Raw genomic sequence first — 27,193 nt, forward strand, 5'->3', positions numbered from 1 at the left:
CTGGCTATATGTTCAGGGGTCACTGCTCTGCTAGAAGGAGTCCCACCTCCTAATTCTCAAGTGTTATAAAGAAAGGAATTCCCACAGCAAGATGCTGCCTTCGTGTATCATGTGAGAACGGTGCGTTCAGGGTGATGTGCAGTGTTGGTTTTCCAGCACACATGACATTTTGCATGTAGTCCAAAAAGTTCAGTTTTTGTCTCACCTGTCCAGAGCCCTTTCTTCCATGTTTGCTGGGCCCCCTACATGTATTTTCTTTCATCTTCAACTCTTCCTCAAAAAAGGGCAAGACTTAACCGTGCTTTAAATTTCTCCACAACTTTATCTCTGACCTGCGTGGCCCAATGTTCTCTAACAATCCCAGGCCTTCACAGAGCAGCTATATTTATACTGGTGGACTCATGATTAGATGACTTCTAGGCAGCTTGTTGCACTGGGTTTTATTTAGGTTTTTCCGAGAAAATGGCACTTTTTGGGATGTTTCTTTGATAAAAGTGTATCCTTGTCTTTCCTCTTGAAATGTATGCACTACTTTGTTTTAAGCTCTCACACATATTTTCTAACACATTGGAGCTTGTGCTTGTAACTTGATGATGTGAAAAAGGCACCGAGTATTAAAGATGCATCTGGTACTTTTCTAATGGCCAGAACTGTCTGCTGCAGTGAACAATTCTTTTGATATTTGAAATAGTGCTGGGGCTGCCAAAATCTACAACAAGGGAATCAGTTATAATGAAATTGCAAGAGGTTATTTGCAGGTGTGCCTCCTAATCAAAAAGCACTTTTATTTAAACACATGGAAAGTTCACTGTTCTTGCCCAGCCCCTACAATCCACCATCAACAATTTTAAAGTTGAAAAATGAAAAGGTTGAGTCCCTAAATCATAAAATTCAAATGTATTTTTGCCCTCCCTCAATCGGTTGTTGCAGTGAATTAAAAACAGGAAAAAATATGCATTTATCCAACAACATCACTTTACTGTTACTACACATCAATATCAATCACAGCACAATGACATAGCTTCATCAGATGCAGGCGTCTGTTTCAGCATGAAATTCACAGCTTGAATAGATTCTAGCAATCTATGATCATAAATATTCAGCATTTTCTTCTTTGTCAACAATTATACATTATATGACAGTAATTTTTGTGGTTTGATGTTGATTTTATTGATCACTTCAATTCTTCTGTGGAGGAGGAAGGTGTGTCAGGGCCAACAGGACACTCCTGCAGAACATAAGGAGAATTAATGCCCTATCAGAATGAATGTAAAGGCTTCAACAGCGTTACGAAGCTTCTTAGGAGGACATATGAAACGAACAGCAAGTGTAGAATTAGCAAATACAAAAACAAGGCTTACCTTCACTTTTTCCAGATCTGGTCTGCCTGGCAGAGACTTTTGTGAGGAAAATGCCTGTTAAGGAAGATGGTAAAGTTAGATCAGCTCTAACTAGGAAAATAATGTTAATCTGTCCAGCTGCTGCTCACCTTCCTGGACTGCTGCATCTCCTCTGTGGATTTAGACCTGTTCTTCATGTGCTTCTGAGGAGATGTAGAGGTGGGACACTATAGGGAGACAGGATCTTGTTAGACCAGGTCTGAATAATGAAATATTGTAAGAGTCACATTTTTAACACACCTCATTTGTCTTTTGGTCCATGGCTGATGTGGAGATTTCCTTAGTTCAGTGCTACGGCAGCTTCAGGATGGGTCACCTTGTCCTTTTGGTAATTCTTGACTGCAAACTGTAAAGCTGAAAAAAACAAAAATACAGTTTTTTATTTTTTATGCCACTGTATAAAATAGTAAAAACCATGGGAGGTTAAATGCTCAACCAGAATCACTGTGCAGTTACAGGCAATTGTCACTAGATGGCCTTTCTGACCGAGTTTTTCAAAGTCACACGGATTTTAATGTTTGAGTCATTTCCTTGCTTCAGTTTATTATGTTAATTGTCACGACGGGATGCAAACACCTGATTTGTGTAAAATAAAAATAATGCACACCCTATTCTGCTCAGTGCAAGTTAGTTTAATTAAAAAGAAATCGTTTGCTTTTTGAAGGGTTTTTTCCAATGTTTCCAATGTTTTTTTTTTATGGCTAAGAGCATGTGAAATGTCTAGAGAATCGCAAACACCAGCAGTTGATAGCTCAAATATAAGTTCTGCTTTTGAATTGCGTGAAATGATACATTTTGAGATAATATTTTGCAGAAGCAGCAGAGAGTAGTGAAAAGAATAAGCAGCGGCTGTAGTTCCTCTTGCAGTTTCAACCTTGTTGATGCAGGTCAAACCTGTTTGCATGAAACCCTCACAAATGGCACATGAACAATAGTTGTTCACCTCTACACTTAGATCATAGGACCCATCATTAACAGTACTCCACAACTACTGGCACACCTAGTAAAGAGGTGTAAAAAGCCTCAAAATAAATTTGTTTTTTTATTGCAGGAGCAAAATCTCACACTAGAAAAATCTGATCTATAATTTTAGTATATTTATTTAAATGGGGGAAACACTTGTTAAGACATAACAGTTTTTAATAAAACTACTTATAGGAAAGTCTGCTGTTAATAGTTCATTCAACCAACATGTTTTTAACAACATTCCCTGTAACATTTCACAAGGCCTCAGACTACAGAAACGAGGAGCTTTGACCATTTCTTTTTGCACAGTCTCTCTCTAGATTCTCCAGATTCCAAGGTCCTCTCTTTTACTCTTTCTCTTACGCTCATCCCACAGGTTATCTGGGTCTGGGGACAGAACTGATGATAGGTGGTTTATTTTGTCTTTCTTGCAGAAGCTGAGATTTTTTTATTAAAATTCCTTGGTATTTCAGCATTTGTGACACCATGCACCATAAGGTCTACATGATGTTTGGAAGAGGTGCACTAATCATGAAACATTGAACAATGTTTCATGATGAATTATGTTTCTTTTCTTTTTACCCCCATGCCAACCTGATTTAATACTTTCAACTGAAAGATGGTACTGTATAGAACACCCATCTTCTCCTGTGAGTTCATGCATGGTAGTAACTATCTGAACTGACTGCATCTCTTACATCGCCAGCAGTGACCATTAAATAAGCCCAAGTCTGCCAATATTGCACTACCAAAGCTGTGGCATTTTTTAAACAACCTTTTGAGCATATGCAGAATTTTGATGGAGAACCTTAAACAGTTTACACACTGCATTCAAGACATAATCTGAGAAGAGCAGCTGCAGCAATTTACAGGCAGATAATCTTATGCATAGTTATTCTGTTTTAACATTACAGAGGAAAGAAGCATCAATTTAAAACTGCTTCACATATTTGTTTGTTATTCATTACACATTCAACTTTCAAATGTTATCTGTAAAATAATGTTTAAAATGATGCTCACAATTAGTTTAAACGGCTAATTCAGAACTAAAGTCATTGTGTAAGACGTGCAAATAGGAAATACAAATTAATTTGCAGATTATAAAGATTTTACCTTTGAAAACATATAAAAGGAGGAGAGGTTTCCTAAAGGGAAATGAAGAACATGCACCCATGCACACCAATGCAGCACAAACAATGAGTCCCAGAAAAGCTGAACTCAACAGTGAATACAAAGCAACAGTCATAGCCAGAGGCACAGCTGGCGTCAGGAGCCGTGCTGCCAAGGGACTAAACACCTTGGGTTTAGGACACAGTGCAAGAGACCGTGTCTTTATTTAAAAAACAAAATAACAGACCAATTGTCTCTGTTACCTCTGTCAGTGCTCACACAGTCCATCATAGATTCAAGGGTGAAATGTTACTGGCAGACATGAGTTCACATTTGAAGGGGTTCACTAAAGCTGCTTTGTTTTAAAAAGTTGACAACATAAAAAAGCACTTCTTTACAAGACATAAAAGTGATCTACTATAACGTTTCTTAGCTGCATACAATTTCATTAAAAAGATAAGATTTTATTCATACCCCAGGGGGAAAATTGAATGAATAAAGTCAGAATAGAAAGGAAGGATTTTACTAAAACCCAACTATCACCCTGCTGCTCTAAAGAAGAGCTTATAAAAAATGAATGGCAGCTGATCGACAGGAGGTCCTACACCCACTGTGACGACTGACGTCAGTGGTCACAGCACGTTAGCATTTGATGCTGCAGGGAACTCCAATACAAAGAGATTCTTGGAGTAAAATATGTGCCAACTGGACCTGCCTGCGATCTAAAACATGCAACAACACAAGTGACTCAGTGGAGTGCTCGGACTCTTGTTCATACAAGCTTCAGATAGCACACCCAGGGGTAAGAAACCAACAGCTGACCTCTGCACATCTACTCCAAATGTACATCATGGGTCTTTGAAGGGGACAAAGGAGAATAATTTCAGCCTTGATGAAAGGGCAGGCATTCAGTAAGTCCTGAGTGCTGTCTCTGGCCAGATCGCTTAGGGAGATGACCTAAATAAAATGATTTGTTGGCTTGTTTCACTTTTCCTTTGTCTCAAAGAATTACTCCTCCATTGTATGTAAAGCAAAGCTAGACAGGGAATAGACTGAAGGTAGGAAAGTTTATCTCTCTTTCTAAAAAGAAGAAAAGAAACACATTCAGAGAAACAATTTGTCACCAATTAATGCTTTTCAGCAAAGTACACACATTTAACAATTTCTATGTTAACCTATGAAGTGATGAAAATGCATGCAATGCTGTGCATAAATATGAATCCCCATTGGACTTTCAATTGTCACTTTACAAACATATTTGAGTGTACTTTATTAGGATTTTAAGTGACAAAATAAAATCTGAGCTTAACGAAGTGAAGGAAGAAATTATTGATGCTTTTTTAAGATTTTAGACTAAAAATGTAATTGTATTGTGCCCCATTTACTCCGAAAACCCTAAATAAATCGAGTGTAACAAATTAAATACAACACTAAGAGCCTGTTATGTGGGGTACCACAGGGTTCAGAGCAGGGACCTTTCTTCATATGTACATTTCCCTCCTAAGCCAAATAATCAGGCAGTTTCTGGATGTGTCCCATTTCTGCACTAATGATATCCAGTTCTTCTCTTCTTTTAAAGACAACAGAATGTTTTAGATGGCTGCTCGGTGTTGCAGTTGGTAGCGCTGTTGCCGTGCAGCAAGAAGGTCCTGGATTCAAATCCTGGACTGGCATCTTCCTGCAGGGAGTTTACATGTTCTCCAAGTGCATGCGTGGTACTTCGGCTTCCTCCCACAGTCCAAAACCACATATATGTTAGGTTAACAGGTTAATCTAAATTTCCTTAAGGGATGAGTTTGTGCAGGCATGGATTGGCTACCAGTCCAAGGTGTACCCTGCCTCTTCACTTAAGATGACCCTGCAAGGACAGGCAAGTGTAGACATTGGATGGAAGGAATACTTAAAGTTTCCCCCCTTGATAAAATGCTATACAAACATCAAATAGCAGCTTTGTGACAACTTGCAGATGAAACGTGAGAACACAGAAACCCTACTTTTTGCCCTAAAGAGTAAATTATCTGAAATCAAGCATCACATTGGCATATTGCGCTCTTTTATCCAACCAAACCTTAGAAACCTTGTTATACTTGATAACAATCATAATTCTCAATAATAAAATAGTTCCTTTTAGCCAAGAGACTTTTCCAAAATTCGAACCCTGCAGTCAGAAGCAGAATTAAATAATTATTTACGCTTTTATATTATCATGTCCTGATTATCGTCACAGCCTCTTTAAGTGTTTCAATAAGGATCCTAACCATCTTCAGTGAGTACAGAATGCAGCTGCAAGGCTTTTAAAACACACACACAAGAGACAACACATTACTCCTGCTTTAGTCTCCTTACATTAGCTGTCAATATATTTTAGAATTTATGTTAAAATCTTAGTCTTCACTTTCAGAGCCATGTGGGGAGAAGGTATAGCCTATATCTCTTACCCTTTAGAACTCCACACCTCTTCTGGCAGTCTGAAATCTTCTGATGAAAGACTCTCAGTGGTTCCATGGACATATTTAGGAGGTGATAAATCTTTTAGAGTGGTGGACCGAAGGTTGTGGAATGCATTGCATCCATCTTTCAATTGAATCTGAAGTAGTAGCTAATGACTCATTTATTCAGACTGGCTTTTAACCAGATTTGGGCTGTATGATTTCATTCTGTTTTTGTGCATTCTGCTTAACCTTTACGCCCTTCTGTTTCATCTTTCTAATTGTGTGCAGATATTTTATGCACTGAAAGATGGTGGTGGCAACACACTGTGGTGATGGAGCAAGCGATGGAAGGGTTTAGATTAACATCAGTTCATGTGTTAGAACGGCCCTGTCAAAGTTCAGACTTAAATCTAACTCACAATACATAACAATATTTAAAAATGTGTGTTTAAAGTAACTCTTAATCCATTATGAGCTTGAAATGTCTTGTGAAGAAGAATGGAAAAAACGTTTCAAGCTCTAGATGTGCTAACTGGCAGAGACGTACCGACTTACTGCTGTAATTGTACAAAATGGTGTTTCTACAAGGTATTGACTCACAGAAGAGTAACAAATGTATACCACACTTTTCAGACTTTTATTTCTTAAAACCCTTTTTCTTTTTCTTATGCACTACTTTTGAGTTCTTCCATCACATAGAATCCCAAATAAACTACAATGAGGTTTATGGTGGTAACATGTAAAATTTGTAAAGGAGCAAGAATGTGAGAAGACCAAATGTTTTCTAGTTAAACAGCCTTCTACCTACACCACTTGTAAAGAAAAGCTGGAGGAAGATCAAGCCAAAAAAATAAGTAGTAGCTTTAAGAATCTTAAAATACTCTCAGCATCAAATTTAAATGAACGCCTAAGCTATTCCAAAGACATTGCTCTATTTTTTTAGAGTAAGGTCAAGAGTAATTAACTCCCCAACTAAGATTTAGAATGTGAAAGGAATTGGTTGAGCTTAAGATGTGTGATTAGCTTTCTGAAATCATAAAACTCTATAAGCACAGCTGCTGGTGGCCTAGGGCATGTTTTTTTCCCCTCTTTTTCACACCTTAGAATGAAAGGTCTCCCCATATGCTAATGGACAACCTTCCTTACACCAAACCATCAGTCAGAGTTCATTTTATTTATGAAAGATGAGCTTTAGAAGTGATTATCGAGTTCAAGTGAAGAGCTCCCTACCTCAGTCTGACTTTACTACCTTACAGACATGCACACAGAGATGATCGAGCTCCAAGGTCAGAAGGTGGGCAGTAACTCTGATAACACCAGAGTGGAGAACTCATAAGCAGGGAGTCATGAGCAGCTGTCAATTGATTATAAAGGTATCTATTTTCCCACATTCAGGTGTAACAACTCATCATCAACTTGCCCCCCCCCCCCCCATTAGAATGAATTCAGTCAGCGGTCGCCCAGCACAGCTGCTTCCTGTTTGACTGACAGCTGAGCCGTGCGTCCGTCACCTGATAACAGTTAACCAACTGCAACGATTTTATCACACAGAGACAGTCATTTGTCACCAAGAGCAGAATTAATTTACACTCATGTATCAATTTTACAGACTGGTTTTCTTTGAGAGCACTTCTGCATTCCTAATTAATACTTTGAAGTATTCAAAAACTGTTTTGCATTCATTTAAATAAACTCCACCCCAATGAAGCAGTGAATACAACAGATAAATGCCATGACAAACCACGAGGAGGTTTATCATCAGACAGGACAATGCATTTCATCAAGCACAGTTATGTGCTGTGTGACAAAACAGGCAAAGAGGGTAAAAGAGGGGAGTGACAAGGACAAACATATAACACTCTACGTGAGCAACCTCTAAAAATCACATTAGAAATGGAAAAAAAGAAAAATCCTGAGGATAAACTGAAAACGCTCACCTTTTTTTCTTCCCCTCTCTTCGTCTTCTTTCCTCTCAGCAGCACAGCAGACGCGCGGTGGAGTAGATGGCACTCCTCATCCCCGAGCTGCGACGGTGTGTGTGAGAGAACACCCTTCTCTGCCCATTCATAGCTCCGCCGACGCACCCCTCACGCACAGCTGGAGACGTGCACACATGAAAACACGCAAATGCCAGATGTGCTACTCACATCTCTGCGTCTGAATACTTTGCACATTCATGTAGTGCTGTTCATTCGCTCATGCTTAGATTCATGGTGATTGCATGTAAACATAATAAAAAAAGCAAGGTAGGTGGGATGCATTCCAAACCAAGTGCTGCCACATGGTTTGGAAATTATCTATATCTATATCTATATCTATATATATATATATATATATTATATATATACATATATATACACACACTCACACTGCTGACGTCATCCAAGGGGATGAGATCATCTATGAGTCATCTAATAGGTTTTGTAACTTGTATAATGCCTAGCCAGTCAAGGAAACACTGCAGCTCATCTTCCATCAACAAGTCTGGAGAAATATCAAGCAATTCATACAAGCCCATCAATGGAACCAATCATCATTGGGCAATAATGACATTACATGAAGGGTTCTTAAAGGATGTTTTCCTTTATCAGGATAAACCAACAAAACTGAGAAATATAATCAAACAGCAGGTATTCAGTGAGTTTAGACTTGGAATCTTCTGCATGAGTCACCCAACCACTCCACTGAGCTTATAGCACACTGAATGTATAATTTAAACCAAATCATGAGCCATTTCTGCTGGCAGAAACTGACCTCTGTGATTTATCCAAAACATCTCAGTTCAGGCTCATTTCATTGCAAAAGATGAACAATCTAATTTCATATTTAAATATGTTACTTGTTCAGATGCTGTCTGTTGAATGTTTTTTTTCTGTGTAATGCAACACTGAATCAGACATCCTGATGTCTGATTCAACACCTTACTGGTTAAAGATCTGGACCCTGAGTGAGGAGGTGGCAGGAAACAAGAAATGATCGGAGCATCAAAGTGCCATCACAGCAAACCATGCATAGAAAAAAGTAAAAAAAATAAGTGCACACACACATGCATAAAAACACAAATTTCAAGTAATAAAAGCTAATCTTCATAGAATATTTAGAAATCAGAAAATACAGTCCTGGAAATCACTTTTAAATGATTGTTCAGGATTGTCCATGTTTTCTCGGCTGACACATTTATGCTTTAGAGTTAACATTAAAAACACGACTGCAAGTTTGACGGAATTAATCTGTACAGCAACAGCATGTTTCAGGGTGCAGTTTTAAGGTCAAACGATTTATGCATATAAGGATGCAGAATTAATTAATTGCAAACATTCTCCAATGAGGATGTGTAGTGTTTCAAAATTACACCGTACATGTCTGCCATAATGGGTTTTTTTTTTTTTTTTTCAATCAAGACTTGCCTTCAAAAAGCCATTTGATCAAAGGCTGAGACCAAAGAAAATACTGCTAACTCTGAGCTTATTCATTTAAAAAGTGCATCTGGACCAACAAGTATGTTTTACATAAATCACCTCACATTTTTGTTAGATATTCAGTGGGTTTCAAGATTTTGTCTTTCCACACAACTATCCATTAAACTGTTGTTTCCCTCAAGTCTTTAGATTCAGATTTAGGAGCTTTAGAATCTTCCTCGGATTTCTTGGCTGCAGCCGAAGTGCATTTGTTGTCTTCCGACTCTGTTTTGGAGTCACTAGTGGAAGACCTGGTTGTACTGGGGTCGCCTGTATTTTGTCCTTGGTCTGAAGAAACCTGCAGGAATAAAGGGATCTCTAGCTGTTCTTTGGTCAGAAGGCCTCTCTGGTCCTCTACTCTGCAGCACTGAGCTCTTGTCAGCATGTCCAGAAACCCTGATGCAAATCAAGACAATCGTGTTAATTTTGCAGGTTATTCCTTAGATACAAACAGCTTTGAGCAATGTGCATCAAAATCATCTATTTTCAATATATAAGTGATAAATGTGGTAAAGTGCTATGCAAAAACTATTTCACTGGGAGTTAAAGTGATAGAGCAACACAATTTAGTGCATAATTTAATTTGCAGGAAAATGTTATTTAGAAAATATTTTTTATAAATTAGAGTCCAAACTGTGTGACTTGTACTTTTTTTTTTCACTATCTAGAATGACATTTCCCTTTAATTACAGCTGAAAGAGTTTTGAGATGCAACTTTTCCAGGTTCACCTTCCAGCACGACAACATACAGTCAGAGCTACAAAAGCATAGTTTGGACCAAATCATATTCATGGGCTACAGTGGCCAGCTCAAAGTCCAGACATAAATAATATAGAATCTGTAAAAGGCCTGAAAATTGCTATTCACAGCCATTGCAAAGAAGAATGACTAAAAGTTTAATCTCTGTATGTGAAAAGCTGGTATAGAAATACCCCAAATAACTTTCAGCTGTGATTCCAGAAAAAGTTAGTTCTACAAAAGTATTGCACACAGCACCTCAGATTTTTAGCCATACAAGATTCGAACAAACAATTTTCCTTCTACTTTAAAGCAAAAAGTCTACTTTGTGTTGGTCTATTACATGCATACATAAAATTCCAATAAATATATTTAAGGTGTTTGGTTGTATTAAGCATGAATACTTTTGCAAGGCATTGTAGTTTTTTCGTTGGACTTCATTCTTGGCCTGAACTTGGCACACTGATTTAAAAAAGAAAGTAAAAACCAATAGTATATAATATATATACAGGTCCTTCTCAAAATATTAGCATATTGTGATAAAGTTCATTATTTTCCATAATGTAATGATGAAAATGTAACATTCATATATTTTAGATTCATTGCACACTAACTGAAATATTTCAGGTCTTTTATTGTCTTAATACGGATGATTTTGGCATACAGCTCATGAAAACCCAAAATTCCTATCTCACAAAATTAGCATATTTCATCCGACCAATAAAAGAAAAGTGTTTTTTAATACAAAAAACGTCAACCTTCAAATAATCATGTACAGTTATGCACTCAATACTTGGTCGGGAATCCTTTGGCAGAAATGACTGCTTCAATGCGGCGTGGCATGGAGGCAATCAGCCTGTGGCACTGCTGAGGTCTTATGGAGGCCCAGGATGCTTCGATAGCGGCCTTTAGCTCATCCAGAGTGTTGGGTCTTGAGTCTCTCAACGTTCTCTTCACAATATCCCACAGATTCTCTATGGAGTTCAGGTCAGGAGAGTTGGCAGGCCAATTGAGCACAGTGATACCATGGTCAGTAAACCATTTACCAGTGGTTTTGGCACTGTGAGCAGGTGCCAGGTCGTGCTGAAAAATGAAATCTTCATCTCCATAAAGCTTTTCAGCAGATGGAAGCATGAAGTGCTCCAAAATCTCCTGATAGCTAGCTGCATTGACCCTGCCCTTGATAAAACACAGTGGACCAACACCAGCAGCTGACACAGCACCCCAGACCATCACTGACTGTGGGTACTTGACACTGGACTTCTGGCATTTTGGCATTTCCTTCTCCCCAGTCTTCCTCCAGACTCTGGCACCTTGATTTCCGAATGACATGCAGAATTTGCTTTCATCTGAAAAAAGTACTTTGGACCACTGAGCAACAGTCCAGTGCTGCTTCTCTGTAGCCCAGGTCAGGCGCTTCTGCCGCTGTTTCTGGTTCAAAAGTGGCTTGACCTGGGGAATGCGGCACCTGTAGCCCATTTCCTGCACACGCCTGTGCACGGTGGCTCTGGATGTTTCTACTCCAGACTCAGCCCACTGCTTCCACAGGTCCCCCAAGGTCTGGAATCGGCCCTTCTCCACAATCTTCCTCAGGGTCCGGTCACCTCTTCTCGTTGTGCAGCGTTTTCTGCCACACTTTTTCCTTCCCACAGACTTCCCACTGAGGTGCCTTGATACAGCACTCTGGGAACAGCCTATTCGTTCAGAAATTTCTTTCTGTGTCTTACCCTCTTGCTTGAGGGTGTCAATAGTGGCCTTCTGGACAGCAGTCAGGTCGGCAGTCTTACCCATGATTGGGGTTTTGAGTGATGAACCAGGCTGGGAGTTTTAAAGGCCTCAGGAATCTTTTGCAGGTGTTTAGAGTTAACTCGTTGATTCAGATGATTAGGTTCATAGCTCGTTTAGAGACCCTTTTAATTATATGCTAATTTTGTGAGATAGGAATTTTGGGTTTTCATGAGATGTATGCCACAATCATCCTTATTAAGACAATAAAAGACCTGAAATATTTCAGTTAGTGTGCAATGAATCTAAAATATATGAATGTTACATTTTCATCATGATATTATGGAAAATAATGAACTTTATCACAATATGCTAATATTTTGAGAAGGACCTGTATATATATATATATATATATATATATATATATATTTATTTATTTATTTTTTTTTTTTTTGTCATCAGTGACCTGCAGTGATTCCGGGATCCATGGGTCAAATCATCTAACAGTATGTGTTGAAATCCCAGCTACAGGTAAGGTGCCCTACCATCCATGTCGCGGTTCTTACTGGGTCTTTGCTGGGTCCTGACCCTCTCTGTATGCACTGATGATCGAGGCTCCAGAGCCGCACTTACTGCTCTTGACTGGGTACAAAAACAAATCCCAGAAACATGATTTAACTTTACATAACTTTAACTGAACATAAATACTCAAAATGAAATTACAGGTATAATTTAAAAAGTAAAAAAAAAAAACAATGAACATCTAAACATCTTAAACAAAATCTGACTAGTAGAACACTTTTTATTTGCAAGTTATGAGATTTTTGTTTATATAAAACCCACATTGTCAAATGTCTTTTTGCCTCAAATTCCTAAAAATTAAATGGAAATGAAGCATTTTAAAGTGTTTACTATTAGTTGGTCAGGCTGTCTAGGGACTTTTAATTAGTGATCCATGTCTTCTTGGGGTATACATGTGATTTGACACAGGGTCCAATTTCCTATGTACCACTCTTCAACATGGGAAAGACTAGAAAACATGTCATTCAAGTAAGTCAGATGCACTTTGGCTTTATAATTACGGGCATGGCTTCAAGAAAACAGCTTTTAGAACAACAGACCTATACATAGTCTTACTAAACATTTTAAAAACAACTAAAATTGTGTGTAGTGGCAAAAAAGGTTCTTGTCCAGCTTTATTTGTCAGTGGAATTTTTTTTTTATTTGTTATTTGTAAAGCTCACTCTTGGAGAACTACTGAAAAGCATCTTGGGGTTACCAAGTCTCCAAACAGCAGTTTGTGTAAAGTTATTTTTTTTACACATCTTTACCAGGGTGGCCAATAATTGTGGAGGAATCAATAAATACTCTAAACTTTGTCCTAATAATTAGTAGCAATAGGGTCCTAAATCTAATTAGAATGTATCCCCACAAAAAGAAGGAACTTGGAGTACAATATGATGGTCTTTTTCCTCACTTTGTTGTATCTTTGTATCATGAAATACTAAGAAAGGTTTAGTGACACTTGTTCAATGGATTGCTAAAAAAGGAAACCTGCATTTAACTTCAAAAGACCTTCTGGATGATCAAGTAGCCCATGAGGCAGAGATGTGAGGTTTTACCAAGCACCAACACTAGAATAAACTTTAATCTTTCAAAAGAAATTAAAATAATTTGCAACATGATCTATAGCCAAAAGTTTGCAAACATCAAAGCAGCCTTGATACAATTCAGGAGTTATTTTAATTGTCAGATATTTGGGGTGCCCAAACCTTTGCATTAATTTTTATAATGACTTAAGATCAACTTCAAAAATATATATTAAAGCATTGACAAAATGGTAATGATTTTAATAATGTTGTCTCACCTGTGTGCTAGGCAAACCTGCCCCTCTGGGAATGATGGTCTGGTCTTTACCTGTTCCCACAGAAAGATATAAATCTGTTTGAAACACCACTTTAATGTAAAATCGCTTTTCCTGATCGCAGGGAAGGGAGCTGAGGCACAGACTACGCTCTGAAGTGAAGTTGGGAAATGAGATGAGTAAACTGAAAATGACAGCGTTAAACAAATCAAATTCACTGCGACAGTTCAAGCACACAGAAGAAAAAAAAAATCTGAGAGGAGTGAAAATAAAGAGAAAGGAACGTGCAGAAAGGGATTTATAGAAACCAGGACAGTTGGAGGGACAGTAAATGACTCCTTCCTGCTAGAAGCAGGGAGTGAGAGCTAGAAAAAAACAACACTTTATATGAGCCATCAAACATAAATAAAACAAAGAATTGCATGCAATAAGAAAGCACATAAAATGACATGTGTATTACCGGCATAACAGCCGATGGAGACCAGAGTGCATTTTCTTATTGATTCAAGTTATTCAACTAAACAGGCTTGTTTCTCCTGCATTGAACTGCTTTTCAGGAAGCTGAGCAGTGCACTGGCAGAACTGTTGTAAACAGTAGTATTTAAGCAAAAATTATTATATTTTCCAAAAGCAAAAGTCATCCATGTTAACCTTTGGCTTTGTCCAACCGTATCTTCTTATTGGCCAGTCTGTACACAGAACAGTTCAGGTTCACAAGCTCGTCACTTCCAACCTGAAACCAACAAGAAAAAAGAGAAGTCCTGTTAAACTCAGTCTGACAGTCACAGCTTTGCAAGATAATACAATTAATCTCAACTATGGCACAATATACACAGTCATATTCATTAAACTAGATTATTGAAAAGTTCATTCATTTCAAGAATTCAGTTTACAAAGAGACATTTACACACAACCTGATGTTTTCAGGCTTTTATTCCTGTAAATGATGATATGCTGCTTACAACTAATGAAAACATTTAAGATTAGAATATGACATGAGACCAATAAAAAAAAACATTAAAGACAGGAATGGGGGCTTAATGAAAAGTATGTTTAATAATGGTTTAAAAGTTACTACTACTAAGTTAATACTATTAATCTGACAAACGAGCCTCATCGGAATGCATATTCTAATTTATTAGCTATGACTGTATTGTACAATGTTCTAGAACCAACATGTTTAAATGACATACTGAATACTTTTGTAAAGTGTTGTGTTTCCAGCACTAACACCAGAAATGAATGATCATATATGGAGGTTTGTTTCCTCTGTTAAAGACAGGACATTACTGCCTACTGATGTAAACAGAAATTTTATTGTTTCTATGACCAAAAAAAATGATCTAAACCTTTTCAATGAGATGGTTTCAAATGGATGTCTTGATGCGTTTAGGTAACATAGAAAAGGATGGGGGTAAACTTTGTGCAATTAAACAGGCTTCTTCTCACCCACTAAAAACAGCTTTTATTTAAAAAAAAAAAACCTTTTACAGTATTTGTTTCGAGCAAAAACACAGCTATCAGGGAGTCAGCAGCCAGACCATCAAGACAATGTGGGGGTTTAAGCATGACATTTCTCAGGTAAGAAAAAGGGGTTTTATCATGGATTTCACTTTTTTCAGTGTATTGTGTCAGTACAAAACATCTGTTGATGTCCTAAAATTTTGTCATTTCAAAAAACAATAACCACTGTTTTGCTCTCTAAAAAGATTCCTAGAGAGCCAACTGTACTATGCCTGGGAAACACACATATCCTTTGTATAACGTTTTCACAGTAACATTGCTAAAACCTTGTAATTTTAGAAAAGTGAGAATTCTAGCTTCTTCTATTACTGCACTGCTCTCCAGTGTTTCAGTTAAAAATTCTGATTTTTTTTTATAGCCCCAATTTACAACCCATCATCTTTACAATGCAAAAAAGTAAATTGAAATCAAATCATACAGATTCCAAGTATACACATTCCAACTGATCCTTGGTATCAAACAATACAGTCAAATTCAATGTATTTTTCAAATTGGTTTAATAGTTTTCTATCTAAGGAAACCTAGCAGATTGCATGGAGGCAATGACTTGCAGCATTCACTCCTCATGTAGGAATATGTAGCAACAGTGGACAGTTGCTTGCATTGTGTCGTTGACTTTGTAGCAATCCCTCATACTGAGCATGCATGTAGCGACAATGTAAAGGAAAACTTTTTAACAGGAAGAAACATCTATCAGGACCTGCCTCTGTGTGAGTAGCCATCTGCCACGACTGACTGGGGGTTTGAGAAAACCGAAGGCACAAAAAAAACAGGGAATTTATCCGAGTTTTTGGCAAGACGGTTATGACAGAAACATGGTGATGGCATTACTACTTCGTCTTGACGAGTTGCAATGCAATGCATTGATGCCTGAGTACAGTGTTCAATGAATAACATCAAGCACTCTTTGAGAAAATGTGGGCTGTTTTGTGACTTTTTTCACTGAATCAGTTGAGGGGGGAAATCTGAAAACGATGATGATGAAGGGACAGTGGTCACAGTGGGAATGATTTTTTTTTTTTATAAGTTCCCGCTGAGATGGGGAATTTATTGAAAAAAATATTTGGTCCAAGCAGCGTTTTGCAATATTGGAGACACTGATATTTCAATGACAATTGCAATCTGATATACATTCCAGCTCCAAAGTAAGCAAATGATGTCACTCTAGCCATGCTAGTTTATTTTACAGAAGTGTACCTTTGAAGTGATGTTCTGACAACTGCAAGCAAAACTTTGTATGATGCTAATGCTAGTGTGTACTACCATGACTTTTATTTTTAACAGCATTTTCATGTTTAAGAAATTAAAATTAATCAACCAGATTGTTAAACATAAGTAGCCATTGCTTAAGAAGAAAAAAAAAGGACTGGAAACAAATGAGTGATTCACTTAGACATAATACCCACTTACCATGGTGACCTCAGCCTCTTGGGGCTTTAGGTGGTGTTTCTGCAGAACTGCAGAAAGGGCATCTTGCACTGTCTTACTGGACTTCACCTTGATTCCCACTGTTTTACCAGTAAAGGCATTCTCCAGCCTGTGACACGATTGCATTTTTAATAACAACACTCACACATCATACTGAAAGCAATGGAGATGGTAACAAAGCTACCACCTAATGATTTCTTAGCATAAACCGGAAATTTGACCAAATTTGGTCTTGTGTTTGAAGCATGAATACAAGGCAGCTGATATGCGTCACACCAACATAAGGATTTCCCCCAAATATGGTGAGATGTGACATGTTGTAGTGGTGATGTGGGTGTGAAAGTCTGCTAACTGTAACTGAAACAGGAGAGAAAAAAAAGGAAGTGACTAAGGTGACTCACGCAAACGTCACCCTGAGCTCAAGAGAGACCTGCTGATCTCTTAGCACGGAGCAGTCCTGGTCCAGGGATAAGGGCAGCTTTGGAGAGAGAACAGTGCATGAGACAGAAATTGATTGATTTTAATAGACAGAAGTGTCAACCTTGAACAAAATGTGTTAGAAGACAGGTTGAGATGAGACTGAAAGGATGTGGGAACAGGAAGAGGTTGGCCATCTTACATACACTTATCAAATGTGGTTAAAGAGTGGCACTGCAGCTGCTTTTATGCAGCTTTATTTAAAAAAAAAACAGCAAGGAGTACTGCAGGCAGAGAAGAAGATCTCACCTTGTCCTTGCCATGAAGGTAAATTATGACATCTTTCAAAGGGAAGCCCCTTTTCTCACACAGGCTGGCCAGCATGTCCTTGATTGGCTGGCCGTTACGTGTAGGGGCCAGAGAGGCACTGCCATCAGGCAGGTAGACACAGCAGTAACCCCCCTCCATCCCCATACGGCTCCCGATGCCAGCACGCTGATCGCGGGAGCTGGGACTCAGTCGACCATTCTACACAACAGATTGAAAGCAAAAAGAGACTGCCTGGTAAACAGAGACAGATTTGCTCTTTTTGTGTTTACATTTTAATACGTTGTGTTCTTTTAACAATAATCTTACACAATTGTGATTTACTTGGAGCTCAAACAGCTCCAGAATATTTGTCACAAATGTACTGACCTCCATCTGTCTGCAGAGGGAGCCAAGCTCCACACTGCTAGTTGAATTGATCGACATGTTTGACTCCTTCAAAGGACCTGAGCCTGGGCGATTTGATGCATCTTTGCAGACAAAAAGTGAGAAACTCAAAATACAGCTTTAAAAAAAAAAAAAAAAAGGATTTTTAACAAATAATAACCACTACCTCCCCAGGATCCTCTTTCCTGTCGCTGTTTCTCTGAGGCACTTTTACCAACTGGTAGGCTGTTAGAGTTGGACTTCTGATTCTGTTAAGACAGATTTCCAATGATAAACCAAGATTTAACAAGAATAATGTGTTTCCTTAGCTCTGTGCTTTATTTTATTCACCTTCTTGTCACTAGGGGGGCTCCTGTTGACCATGTCCTCCCACGACCCGATGCTGACAGGCTCTGTCGAGAGCTGAGGTAGATGTATGCCCTCTACACTTGCCAAGGTGCAGCGTTGGTAGAGAGGAGACCGGACAAACCGGCGGTAGCTGTCCATCTTCATCAACTTAAAGATCTGATACAAAAAAAGCAGGAGATCTGAGCTGATTTAAGGAATAAATACATGTAGCTACCACTGATTAAATGGAAGTGTAAACTTTCTGCACACCTGAGCCTGAGCTTTGTTAAACATGTCAGGAGTGGGCTGCTCCAGGTCCTTCTCCTCTGTCTTAGCGGTGTCATCGATGTTCACACAGTAGGGGGCGCTGTCGGACACGTAGGTGTTATAGATGGAGCGAGCTACTGCTTTCAACTAAAAACAGAAGTTATATTAGAATGAATCAATAGAGACCACAAATACCAAAAACACATGTAGAAGCTGTTAAATATGAAAATAAATGTATTTTTAAAACGTTTTCCACTTTATCAGATAAAATCCTTGGAAATGTTTTGGTTGCACTCTAATCCGACAGGGGAGTAGTGTATAATTGTGAAGTGCAAGGAAAATGACACATGGTGTTCAAGATTTTTGCTATTTAAAATCTGAAAAAAAGTAGGCCATGAATTTGTAGAAAGCGTCCTTCACTCTGAAACACAAAAAATAAATAAAACCAGTCTAACCAGTTACCTTTAGAAGTCAGCCTAATGAGTATACATTGTAGCTGTAGATAATGTAATCTCAGTATAAATACAGCTGTTCTGTGAAGGCCTCAGAGGTTTGGAGAACATTAGTGAATGGGCAGTATTATGAAGACCAACCTGTCCAGGGATACAAAAAACAATATCCATTGCAGGAAAAAAGCTAGAATAAGTCATGTTTGCTGTTTTCCACAAGGACACAGTAAACAATGTTGAAGAAGGTTCTATGGTCGAATGAGACCGAAATGTAACTTTTGGTCTCATCTGGTGATGGCACCATACTGTAGGAATGCTTTTCTTTAGCAGGGACATGGGAACTGGAGAGAGTCGATGAGGAGATGGGTGAAGCTTAATTCAGGACAATTCTGGAAGGACTGGTGGAGGTTCACCATTTCAGCAGGACGTTGACTCCTAACACACAGACAGAGCAACAATGGAATGGTTTGGATCAAAGCATACTCATGTTATAATGGCCTAGTCAAAGTGTAGGCCTAAATGATGCAGCAAGTTTTAATAAATGAGGTTTACAGACTCCCCCTGTCCAGTTTGACCAGTCATGATTATCATTTTGCGAGGAAGAACACAAACATTTTCATCCCTGGAAGGGCAAAGCTGGTAGAGACATACCTCAAAAGGACTTGTGGCTGCAAGTACAGTAAAAGGTGATGATGCAAAGTACTCACTCAGGGTGACTCCATACAACAAAACACCACACTCTTCTATTTTTTTGTATAATTTCTGAAACCATGCATTATTTTCCATCCACAACAGTAACTTTACATCACTTTATGTCAGTCTATCACACAAAAAGTCACTAAAAAACATTGAAGTTTGTGGTTAGAAGGTAGAAAGAAAAGTAAGGGCTGTAAATACTTTCGTAAGGCAATGCAAGGGCTGAAGGTACTTCCTGTATTAAATTTAAAATCAACAATCAAGCGTTTACAGATGAAGGTCAGAAGGTCATGTAGACCAACAGTTTAACTCAAAGACTTGAGTTTCCAGAAAAGCAGAAACTTAAAATTTTGTGATTTTGCTTGCTTATAATTGCCTTAAATTAACAGTATTTCTCCTTGTGGGTCGTTTTGCGTTGATTATTCCCTTTTAAACCTGAGTAATTACTTTCCAATATTGGAGTGCTATACTTAGAATTATTACTATATATTATTATTATGTAAAGGCTCTGCTTCAACAAAACAGTTTCATAAAGGTGAAGGTAAAGTATGTTTATGAATTAGAATACCAAGTGTTAAACTCTTTAGAATAGCGAGTAAAATATAACAAATTCAGCAGCTAACAAGTGCAATCTTACCTGATCCAAAGATGTGGCTGGAATCTTCCTGAACTTTTCACATTCTTGCCAGAATAAAATGTTCTCTGCACTCACTTCTGACTTTAAAAAGGCCTGTAGAGAAGCATGAAAGCAAAATGAGCAAACAGGCCTTGCTTAGTGAAAGTACGTTAGTAAACTGTCAGTAAATAAATAACTTCAATAGTTCAAACATTGTTCTCCAAATAGTGCCGAGTCTGTCTCACCGTAAAGTAAGCAACCCCACAGGGGTCTTCTAACAGCTTCTCAAAGGAGACAGCCCAGCTCAGGACACTGTTGGCGGGGTTGACGTCTCCTCCCGGGGTCCCTGGAAGGCTGGAGCTGCTGCCTCCACAGCCTCGCGCCGACATGTTCAGCTCTAAAACACAATCACAAACACACCCACTTTATCAGCGCTAAAATGACAGCCAGAGTTTGAGGCTTAATCAGATCTTTTCATGCTCAGACATGTTGAGATATGTAAAACGTTGGCTGTGTTCATGCTTACCTCCGTCTGACACTGCCTGACTCTGAGAACAAAAAGAGAAGAAAGTCAGAAGCACGACATGCAGGAAGGATTTATCATTGTAAACCAACTTTGCTGATTGTATCCTGGTCTTGCATGTGTTTCAAATCAGTTTCTGAATCTAATCTTCAAAGAAGGTTATTCTAATCAATATTGCCCTTATTGTCTTATTTTGTACAGCATAGGTACAGGAGAAAGTCTGACGATGTTTAGACAAAAATTAACATCTCAGCAACATCTATAAAGTGCATTCAACCACTTACAATAGACACATTTAGGAAGGGAAATGAACAGCTGCATGTTCTTTCTGCTCGTTCTGTCAGTGTAGCGCAATCAGTCAGGACAGTTTTCACAGGAAGTGGTTGCAACACTGATGACAACAGCTCTCATTCAGGTTTCAGAGCACATAAAAAATTCACATCTTGCAAAAGTGTTTTCACAGTAGCTGACAAGCAACTGTGTTTTAAGTAACTGTAGAATCAAGATAACAAAGAGTAAAGACTAAGCTTAGAAATTACTTAAAAATGATATAAAATGGTAATATTATTCAAACAGAGCGGAATGGGATTTGTAAAAGGAGTTTTTTGTGTTGTTCTGTCTGGGTTTCCTCATGTGGGGGCTACGTTTCCTCCCATGACCTACACACACTCAGGCTGGTAAATAAAAATTACTCTGAGGTGTGAATGTTGCTGTGTCTACTCATCTGTGCAGGATATCATTCTAAAAACAAAAAAGTCCACTGACAATGAAGGTTGATGTGCTAGTTTATAAATAATTACCATAGATGGTATCTGACTCTCAGTTCCCCCATCATCTTCTGCTCATAATCTAAAGTAAAAAGCTCAAACTGCACAATCTCAAGAAAAGGTAGATATCCTCGACTGTTCTGTGATTATCAATGAACGTTTGCACCAATCTTTTTTTTTCCTTTTTAATCTTCCTTTTATTTAAATTTTTAATCTTAAGATTTACACCAAGCCGTCACTTTGCTAAATACACCTCAGTAGTATCGAGTCAGACCCCCTCTTTTGCCTCAGAAGTGTCTTAATTCTTTATTTCATGGATTAACCAAGGTGTTGGAAATGTTCCTTTGAGCCTATGGTCCATATAGAAATGATAGTACCATGAAGATGCTGCAGATTCCACAACAGTTTGAGATCATTAGAGCTTTGTGGCATTGTGCAATACCTGGAGGTAAACATTAGAAGATGGGTACACTGCCACCACATCCAATTAGATTAAATGCATTGATCTGTTGCCATATCATTAAATATTTGTGTTAGGCAACTGAACAGCTGCACCACATGAAGTGACCGGTGTGTATGAAGTTGGTTACAATATTGTTGTTTTAAATTTGATAGAGCAACATCATCATCCTGATGTGGAGGTGGAGGATCAAACTCCTGCTTTTATTTATATAAAAACAAAAAGCAGCTCCTAATATTATCCTAACTAATATCTCTCTGGTCAAACTCAGGCCTAAGCCATTTTAATCATAACCCTCTGGAAAAAGGTGACGTAAAATTAAAGGGTAAAAAAAAAATAGAAGGGCTGAAACCAGTTTAAATCCAACTTAAAGAAAAAAGAATATAACACATGCAAGACCAGATCTAGGGAACATTTCTGTTTTAAAGCTCAAATTATCAGTGGTAATAAATACAATGTGTGAAACAGTAATATGACGACCGTGCTCCTCTCTGACCTCCCCCATTACCCCCCCCCCCTTTTTTTTATTTTGACCTGAAAAACCACATGTTATAGTCTGCTTAAGTCAGAAGCAGAAACGGACATGCAAACATTATCTTCAGTTGAATGCAAAGCAGTAGAAGAGCAGGATTTTGTACTAAACATCCAAGACCTTCCTGTTTCGTCAGAAGGCATCTACAAATAGACTTATTTTAGAGCTGAGCCATTTCAGGAAATGGCGAATGAATTCAAGCCAACTCTGCCTACACAGGACAGATTGGACCACATGCATGGCTCCGTTTCTGCTTCTGGCTCATAAAGACCAGCCTGTCTTCAGTGGCGATCAACTGTAGCCACACAGCCTGATTGGTTCTGGGCCTGCAGAGGAGTGAAGTCAGGCAACACAAGCCAGCACAGAACAACTGCTCATCGACCCTTTTGATGCTCCACACTAAATGTCCACTAACTATCTACGATCTAAAAATGAGGCTCTCATTTTGGAAGGAAGGGTGAAAAATCCCATGCAAAAACACAAAAAGAACTGAACAGATGAAAGCTACAGAAAGCTTTTCGAACCTAAAAAGACTGGTACATGCTTACCATGTGGCCAACAGGAATCCCTAAAGCGTTGCAGTTCATCGCCATGGTGGCCCTGACACCAGATTACAAACACCAAAAACCCCTGTACCGACTGTCAAAGGGACACAGCAAAGTGCTCCACCCAGGCTTGATGCACGCTCCTCATAACAAACAGACATCACTTGGGTCTTCCTGTCACTTCCTGCCTGGAAGGGAAGTCTCGCCATAGCAACAAGCCACAGAAGAGGAAGTATGGTTACTATGATCAAACTGTTCTCAACCTACATCTTGAGAAACTCTATGATGTGGGCATACAGGCAGACACACTATGCTTTTAGTGCAGTTCAGCTGCTGTATGGTGTACTTTAAAATGCATGCATCCAGGTTTTAGTTTGACAAGTGCCATATAAGTTGTATTTCTCCAGACTTTTTTGAAAGGTTTTCACTTTAAAAAACCCAAACAAGCAAACTATCTCAGGTAAAATGTACATATTTAATAAATACTTTACAGATAATTTTATTTATGTACAGTTATGATAATAAGAGAGACTAGTTAGCTAAACATTTTTAAGTTCATTTCATAAATAAGCAATCAAATGTCACCTCTTTTCTTGCTTCTAACAAAAACTAAAGGACTGTTTATAACAAGTATAAATAATTTTGAGGCAAGTTAATCATTATATAAGTTGAGAGTTGTAGTTGCTAAATTAAATTTGCAAGATTGTAATCAACTCACCTTTATGTCCTTCCTGTTGCTGCAGGCCAAGATGCGCCATTTCTCAAACGTCCTGTGTTGCTTCAGAGAGACGCTGCTTGCCAGGCGGGAAAACTTGTGATAAAGTCCACTGAAAGCCACCATTTTTAGTGAGACAAGAAGGAAAAAAGTTTAATGAAACCAGAAAGGTGACGACATCCAGCACCTCTTCGGGACATGCCTCTTTTCAAGTACGCAACAAAGCTCCACAGGTGGCACTCGCCAGTATTAATTAATGTTGGCTTAGTTGGTCCAGCAGAGCCCATTTCTTGTTATTTATGCCCCAAATATTATGTCAAAGGTTGCCTTAAAATCGTAAATATGTGACATTTGAAGATAAGATGGTTATTTTAAATTATGCATAATGTTTATTCAGCAAGCTGTTTTTATAGCTGTTGGCCACACCTGGATAAAATGAGGCCTGCTGAGGGCTAGAGGTGTTGTTTCCAAATATAAACAACACCCTGAAAAAAATTCAAACACTTTTATTTATTATTTTCCTGGCAATTATAAAAACTCTTTAATTTACCATCCTGGTTGACTACGAAGAAAGCTTTTGGACTGAAATAGGCCTGAAGGAAGCTCAATGTAATGATACACAGTAATGTTTCAGAGAAAAAAACTAGACCCCACATCAATATTTTTTTATCCATTGAACTTGTGACTCATTTTATCACAGGTTTTACAGTGTCGTGTTTATATGTTCTACATTCAAGGGTTACTGAGTATACTTCAGTGCATTTTAACTATACCCTAAGGTGTATTCTATCTCAGCAACCTTAAATCCAAATATTTTTATTTCTGCTAGTGATGCTTAGATTGCTTTACCTATGTCAAAGCATAGGCCACTGTCATCTCTGCCATACAGGGCCCTGTCATGCTCCTGTTTATTTAGCTATTTTATGTTCTCTCTGAGAAATATGCAAATGATGAGAGAACTGAAAGTAAACCTTTGTGTAAGGAACTCTTGGTTGAACAATTTGCCACCACTGTATCCCAGCATGTTTAGAGTGTGGCACTAAACTTCTGCAAAAACAATAAAAGTAGCGTGTATTTTTATGGGCAGAGGAGAAGCATTGCTAGTGTTAGTGTTAGTCCACTTTCCTCTTTTAGACATCAGAGATAAAGATGTTGCATGAACTTGCAAGAAACCCACGCAGTAAAACGTTATTTAAATGTCACTTTTAAAAAAGTCCTTTATGTAGAGGAAACATGGGCAAGGTAACTCAAAATGCTGCGGCACAAAAAATGCCCTAAAAACAGTAAATAAACTTACAACAAATGTCATCATAAGGGACTTTAAAAGAAAAACAGGTCTAATTTAAATCCAATTATATTATTTCCAAATCAATACTAAATCAATTTCAGAACAATCCAGATATATGGTAAGATTCAGATGCTGGGCTGCATGGTGGCGCAGTTGGTGGCACTGTTGCCTTGCAGCAAGAAGAAAGTCCTGGGTTTGACTCCCAGCTGGGAGTCTTTCTGCATGGAGTTTGCATGTTCTCTCCGTGCATGTGCCTGTTAGGGTAATTGGTCTCTCTAAATTGCCCTTAGGTGTGTGAATGAGTGTGTGCTTGGTTGTGTGTGTTGCCCTGTGATGGACTGGCGACCTGTCCGGGGTGTACCCTGCCTCCCACCCGTAGACTGCTGGAGATAGGCACCAGCTCCCCCGCGACCCACTATGGAAGAACCGGTGTAGAAAATGACTGACTAAATACAATATAATGCAGTGAGATTTAGGTGATTATTTAATATCAATAGATAGAAAAGTTATCTCTATAAGACAGCCTAGCTAATTGCATCACATCATTGACTTTGCCTCAATCCCTCATCCTGAGCAAGCATATGGTGACAGTAAAAAGGAAAACAGCTACAAACTATAACAGGAAACAACACAATTAATTAGATCTAAAGATTCCCCAAAATAATCAGTGACGTAAAATGAAAGGTGTACAAAGAAAGCCAATAAAGCACTCACATGGCAAGAAATGTTTCAGCTGGCAACTTTTTCCCTAAGTATATCTCAGAATTAACTCCAAAACAAATTGAGCCGCTAAATTGCTGTAATGAGTAAAAACATGCAGGAGGAATGCAAATAATGTAAAGCTATCTCCAAGCTTGTGCTGTCTAGATTTACTTCCTTTAGACTGACAGCAGGTGGTAATGTAGTTATTCCTTCAACCCCAACATTACCTGCCACCTATTTCAGTAACTCCGATGAGTTGCAGCATGGAAAATAGTCAGGAAAGTTGACATAGGAATGCTTGTTTCTAACAAGCTTAGATATGGAAAACAATAAAACATTACACTTGTGTAAAAGCATGTTCCCTTTTCTTTGTGCTTCCTTATAATGTAGGCTTTTTCTGCTGGTGTAAAAACGTGAGTTGTCAGTAGAGTAGAGTAGAGTAGAGTAGAGCAGTTTAAAATATCAGGGCAGATAAAAGGAAACAGCAGCAGAGTGCATTATGCATTCAACATGATTTACATTAGATGGACCAAAGTGTGAAGATGTGACCCACATGCAAATAGAAATGCCGAAAAAAATTGTTTCTGTGCAATCCCCTTTTCTCTGTTTTGTTTGTCTGGTGCTTAAATTGCATTTCAGTGGATTTTCACTCATTTTGCACATCATCAGACGAGACCTTCAATCTAATCTATTCAATGAAGCAATAAAGGAAGAAAAGATAATCTGCAGCACTCTCTAGTGGCCACTGTGTGGACAAATTACTGACCATAAAGACCATTTATGACTTTAATGTTTGTGTATACTTAGAATTCAGTCAGTGTTTTGCAATCCACATATTTTTAAATAAGAGTATACTTGACATGGGTCTCGTTATATGCATAGAAAAACACATTTTGTTCTGATAACAGGCTGGTCTTCAGTACTACTCTGTGAGGCATATGTCTCACTTGACCTTACATTTGTCTATTTTTAAAAAAAGCATACCTGTATCATAATTTTAACCTAACAGAATTATAAACTTTTCCTTTTGAATGCTTTTTGAGTTTGTAACTCTGTTAACTTTTCACCTCCCTGTCTAAACTGCCTTGAAGGAAACAAAAAATATTTGAACAAATTGTGTTAAAGCAGCACCCATACTGTGATGATAAGCTGTCATTTCCACCTTTGAAACAGATAAACAGTAGAAGTGTCTGTGATGCCAAGTTCCAGAAATGAATTAATTTGCATCCCTATCTGTGTTTGTATTCAGAGCTCACAAGCTTTTTCTATTGCAGAGACCTTTAGGCTAAGCAAAGCAGAGCAGGTGATCGCACAAGTCTGCGCCCATAGCAACAATCCAGGTAAAATCAAGACCTTTGAGCCTTATAATAAATATAACTTTGTATAAATTGAATGGTTTATGTAGAATGCTTCACAAATATAAACATTGCTAGATGTTCTTTGCATTTAAGTCTTAAATGTATCACTCTTGGTTGACAGAGAATGGCCAGAACAGAGAGAGATCTTTTGCTTGGACTTGTTATTGGTGAA

General features: G+C 38.3%; 1 protein-coding gene across 3 annotated transcripts; it reads right to left on the minus strand.

The window, feature by feature from the left end:
• Positions 1–953: 953 nt before the first annotated feature.
• Positions 954–23,911, minus strand: rgs14b (regulator of G protein signaling 14b). Of its 3 annotated transcripts, none has more exons than XM_047354132.1 (19): positions 23,677–23,911; positions 20,658–20,679; positions 20,377–20,528; positions 20,153–20,245; positions 18,374–18,517; positions 18,107–18,280; positions 17,943–18,024; positions 17,759–17,859; positions 17,372–17,590; positions 17,047–17,123; positions 16,628–16,754; positions 14,345–14,426; positions 13,697–13,746; positions 12,396–12,471; positions 7,846–9,762; positions 1,641–1,754; positions 1,490–1,567; positions 1,362–1,415; positions 954–1,228 (listed from the first exon to the last, which is right to left on the minus strand). In XM_047354132.1, the coding sequence occupies exons 1-15, from the start codon at positions 23,797–23,799 to the stop codon at positions 9,488–9,490; spliced, it is 1,797 nt and encodes a 598-aa protein (XP_047210088.1). In that variant the 5' UTR covers positions 23,800–23,911; the 3' UTR covers positions 954–1,228; positions 1,362–1,415; positions 1,490–1,567; positions 1,641–1,754; positions 7,846–9,487. The 3 variants fall into 3 exon arrangements, with proteins under 3 accessions (XP_047210088.1, XP_047210087.1, XP_047210089.1); XM_047354131.1 differs by having other exon boundaries at positions 12,375–12,471; positions 23,677–23,907; XM_047354133.1 differs by lacking the exon at positions 23,677–23,911 and adding an exon at positions 22,962–23,111 and having other exon boundaries at positions 12,375–12,471.
• Positions 23,912–27,193: the final 3,282 nt, after the last annotated feature.

Source organism: Girardinichthys multiradiatus, chromosome 23 (assembly GCF_021462225.1).
Source record: "Girardinichthys multiradiatus isolate DD_20200921_A chromosome 23, DD_fGirMul_XY1, whole genome shotgun sequence".
Taxonomy (NCBI): Eukaryota; Metazoa; Chordata; class Actinopteri; order Cyprinodontiformes; family Goodeidae; genus Girardinichthys; species Girardinichthys multiradiatus.

Excerpts from the sequence above, each read along its gene's own strand:
- rgs14b (XM_047354131.1), bottom strand. The coding sequence starts at position 23,799 with ATGGTGGCTTTCAGTGGACTTTATCACAAGTTTTCCCGCCTGGCAAGC. Across the intron at positions 17,860-17,942 it reads GGAAAGAGGATCCTGGGGAG|ATGCATCAAATCGCCCAGGC; the intron begins GTAGTGGTTATT and ends TTGTCTGCAAAG. Across the intron at positions 17,124-17,371 it reads ACCTTCATGGCAAGGACAAG|CTGCCCTTATCCCTGGACCA; the intron begins GTGAGATCTTCT and ends CTCTCTCCAAAG.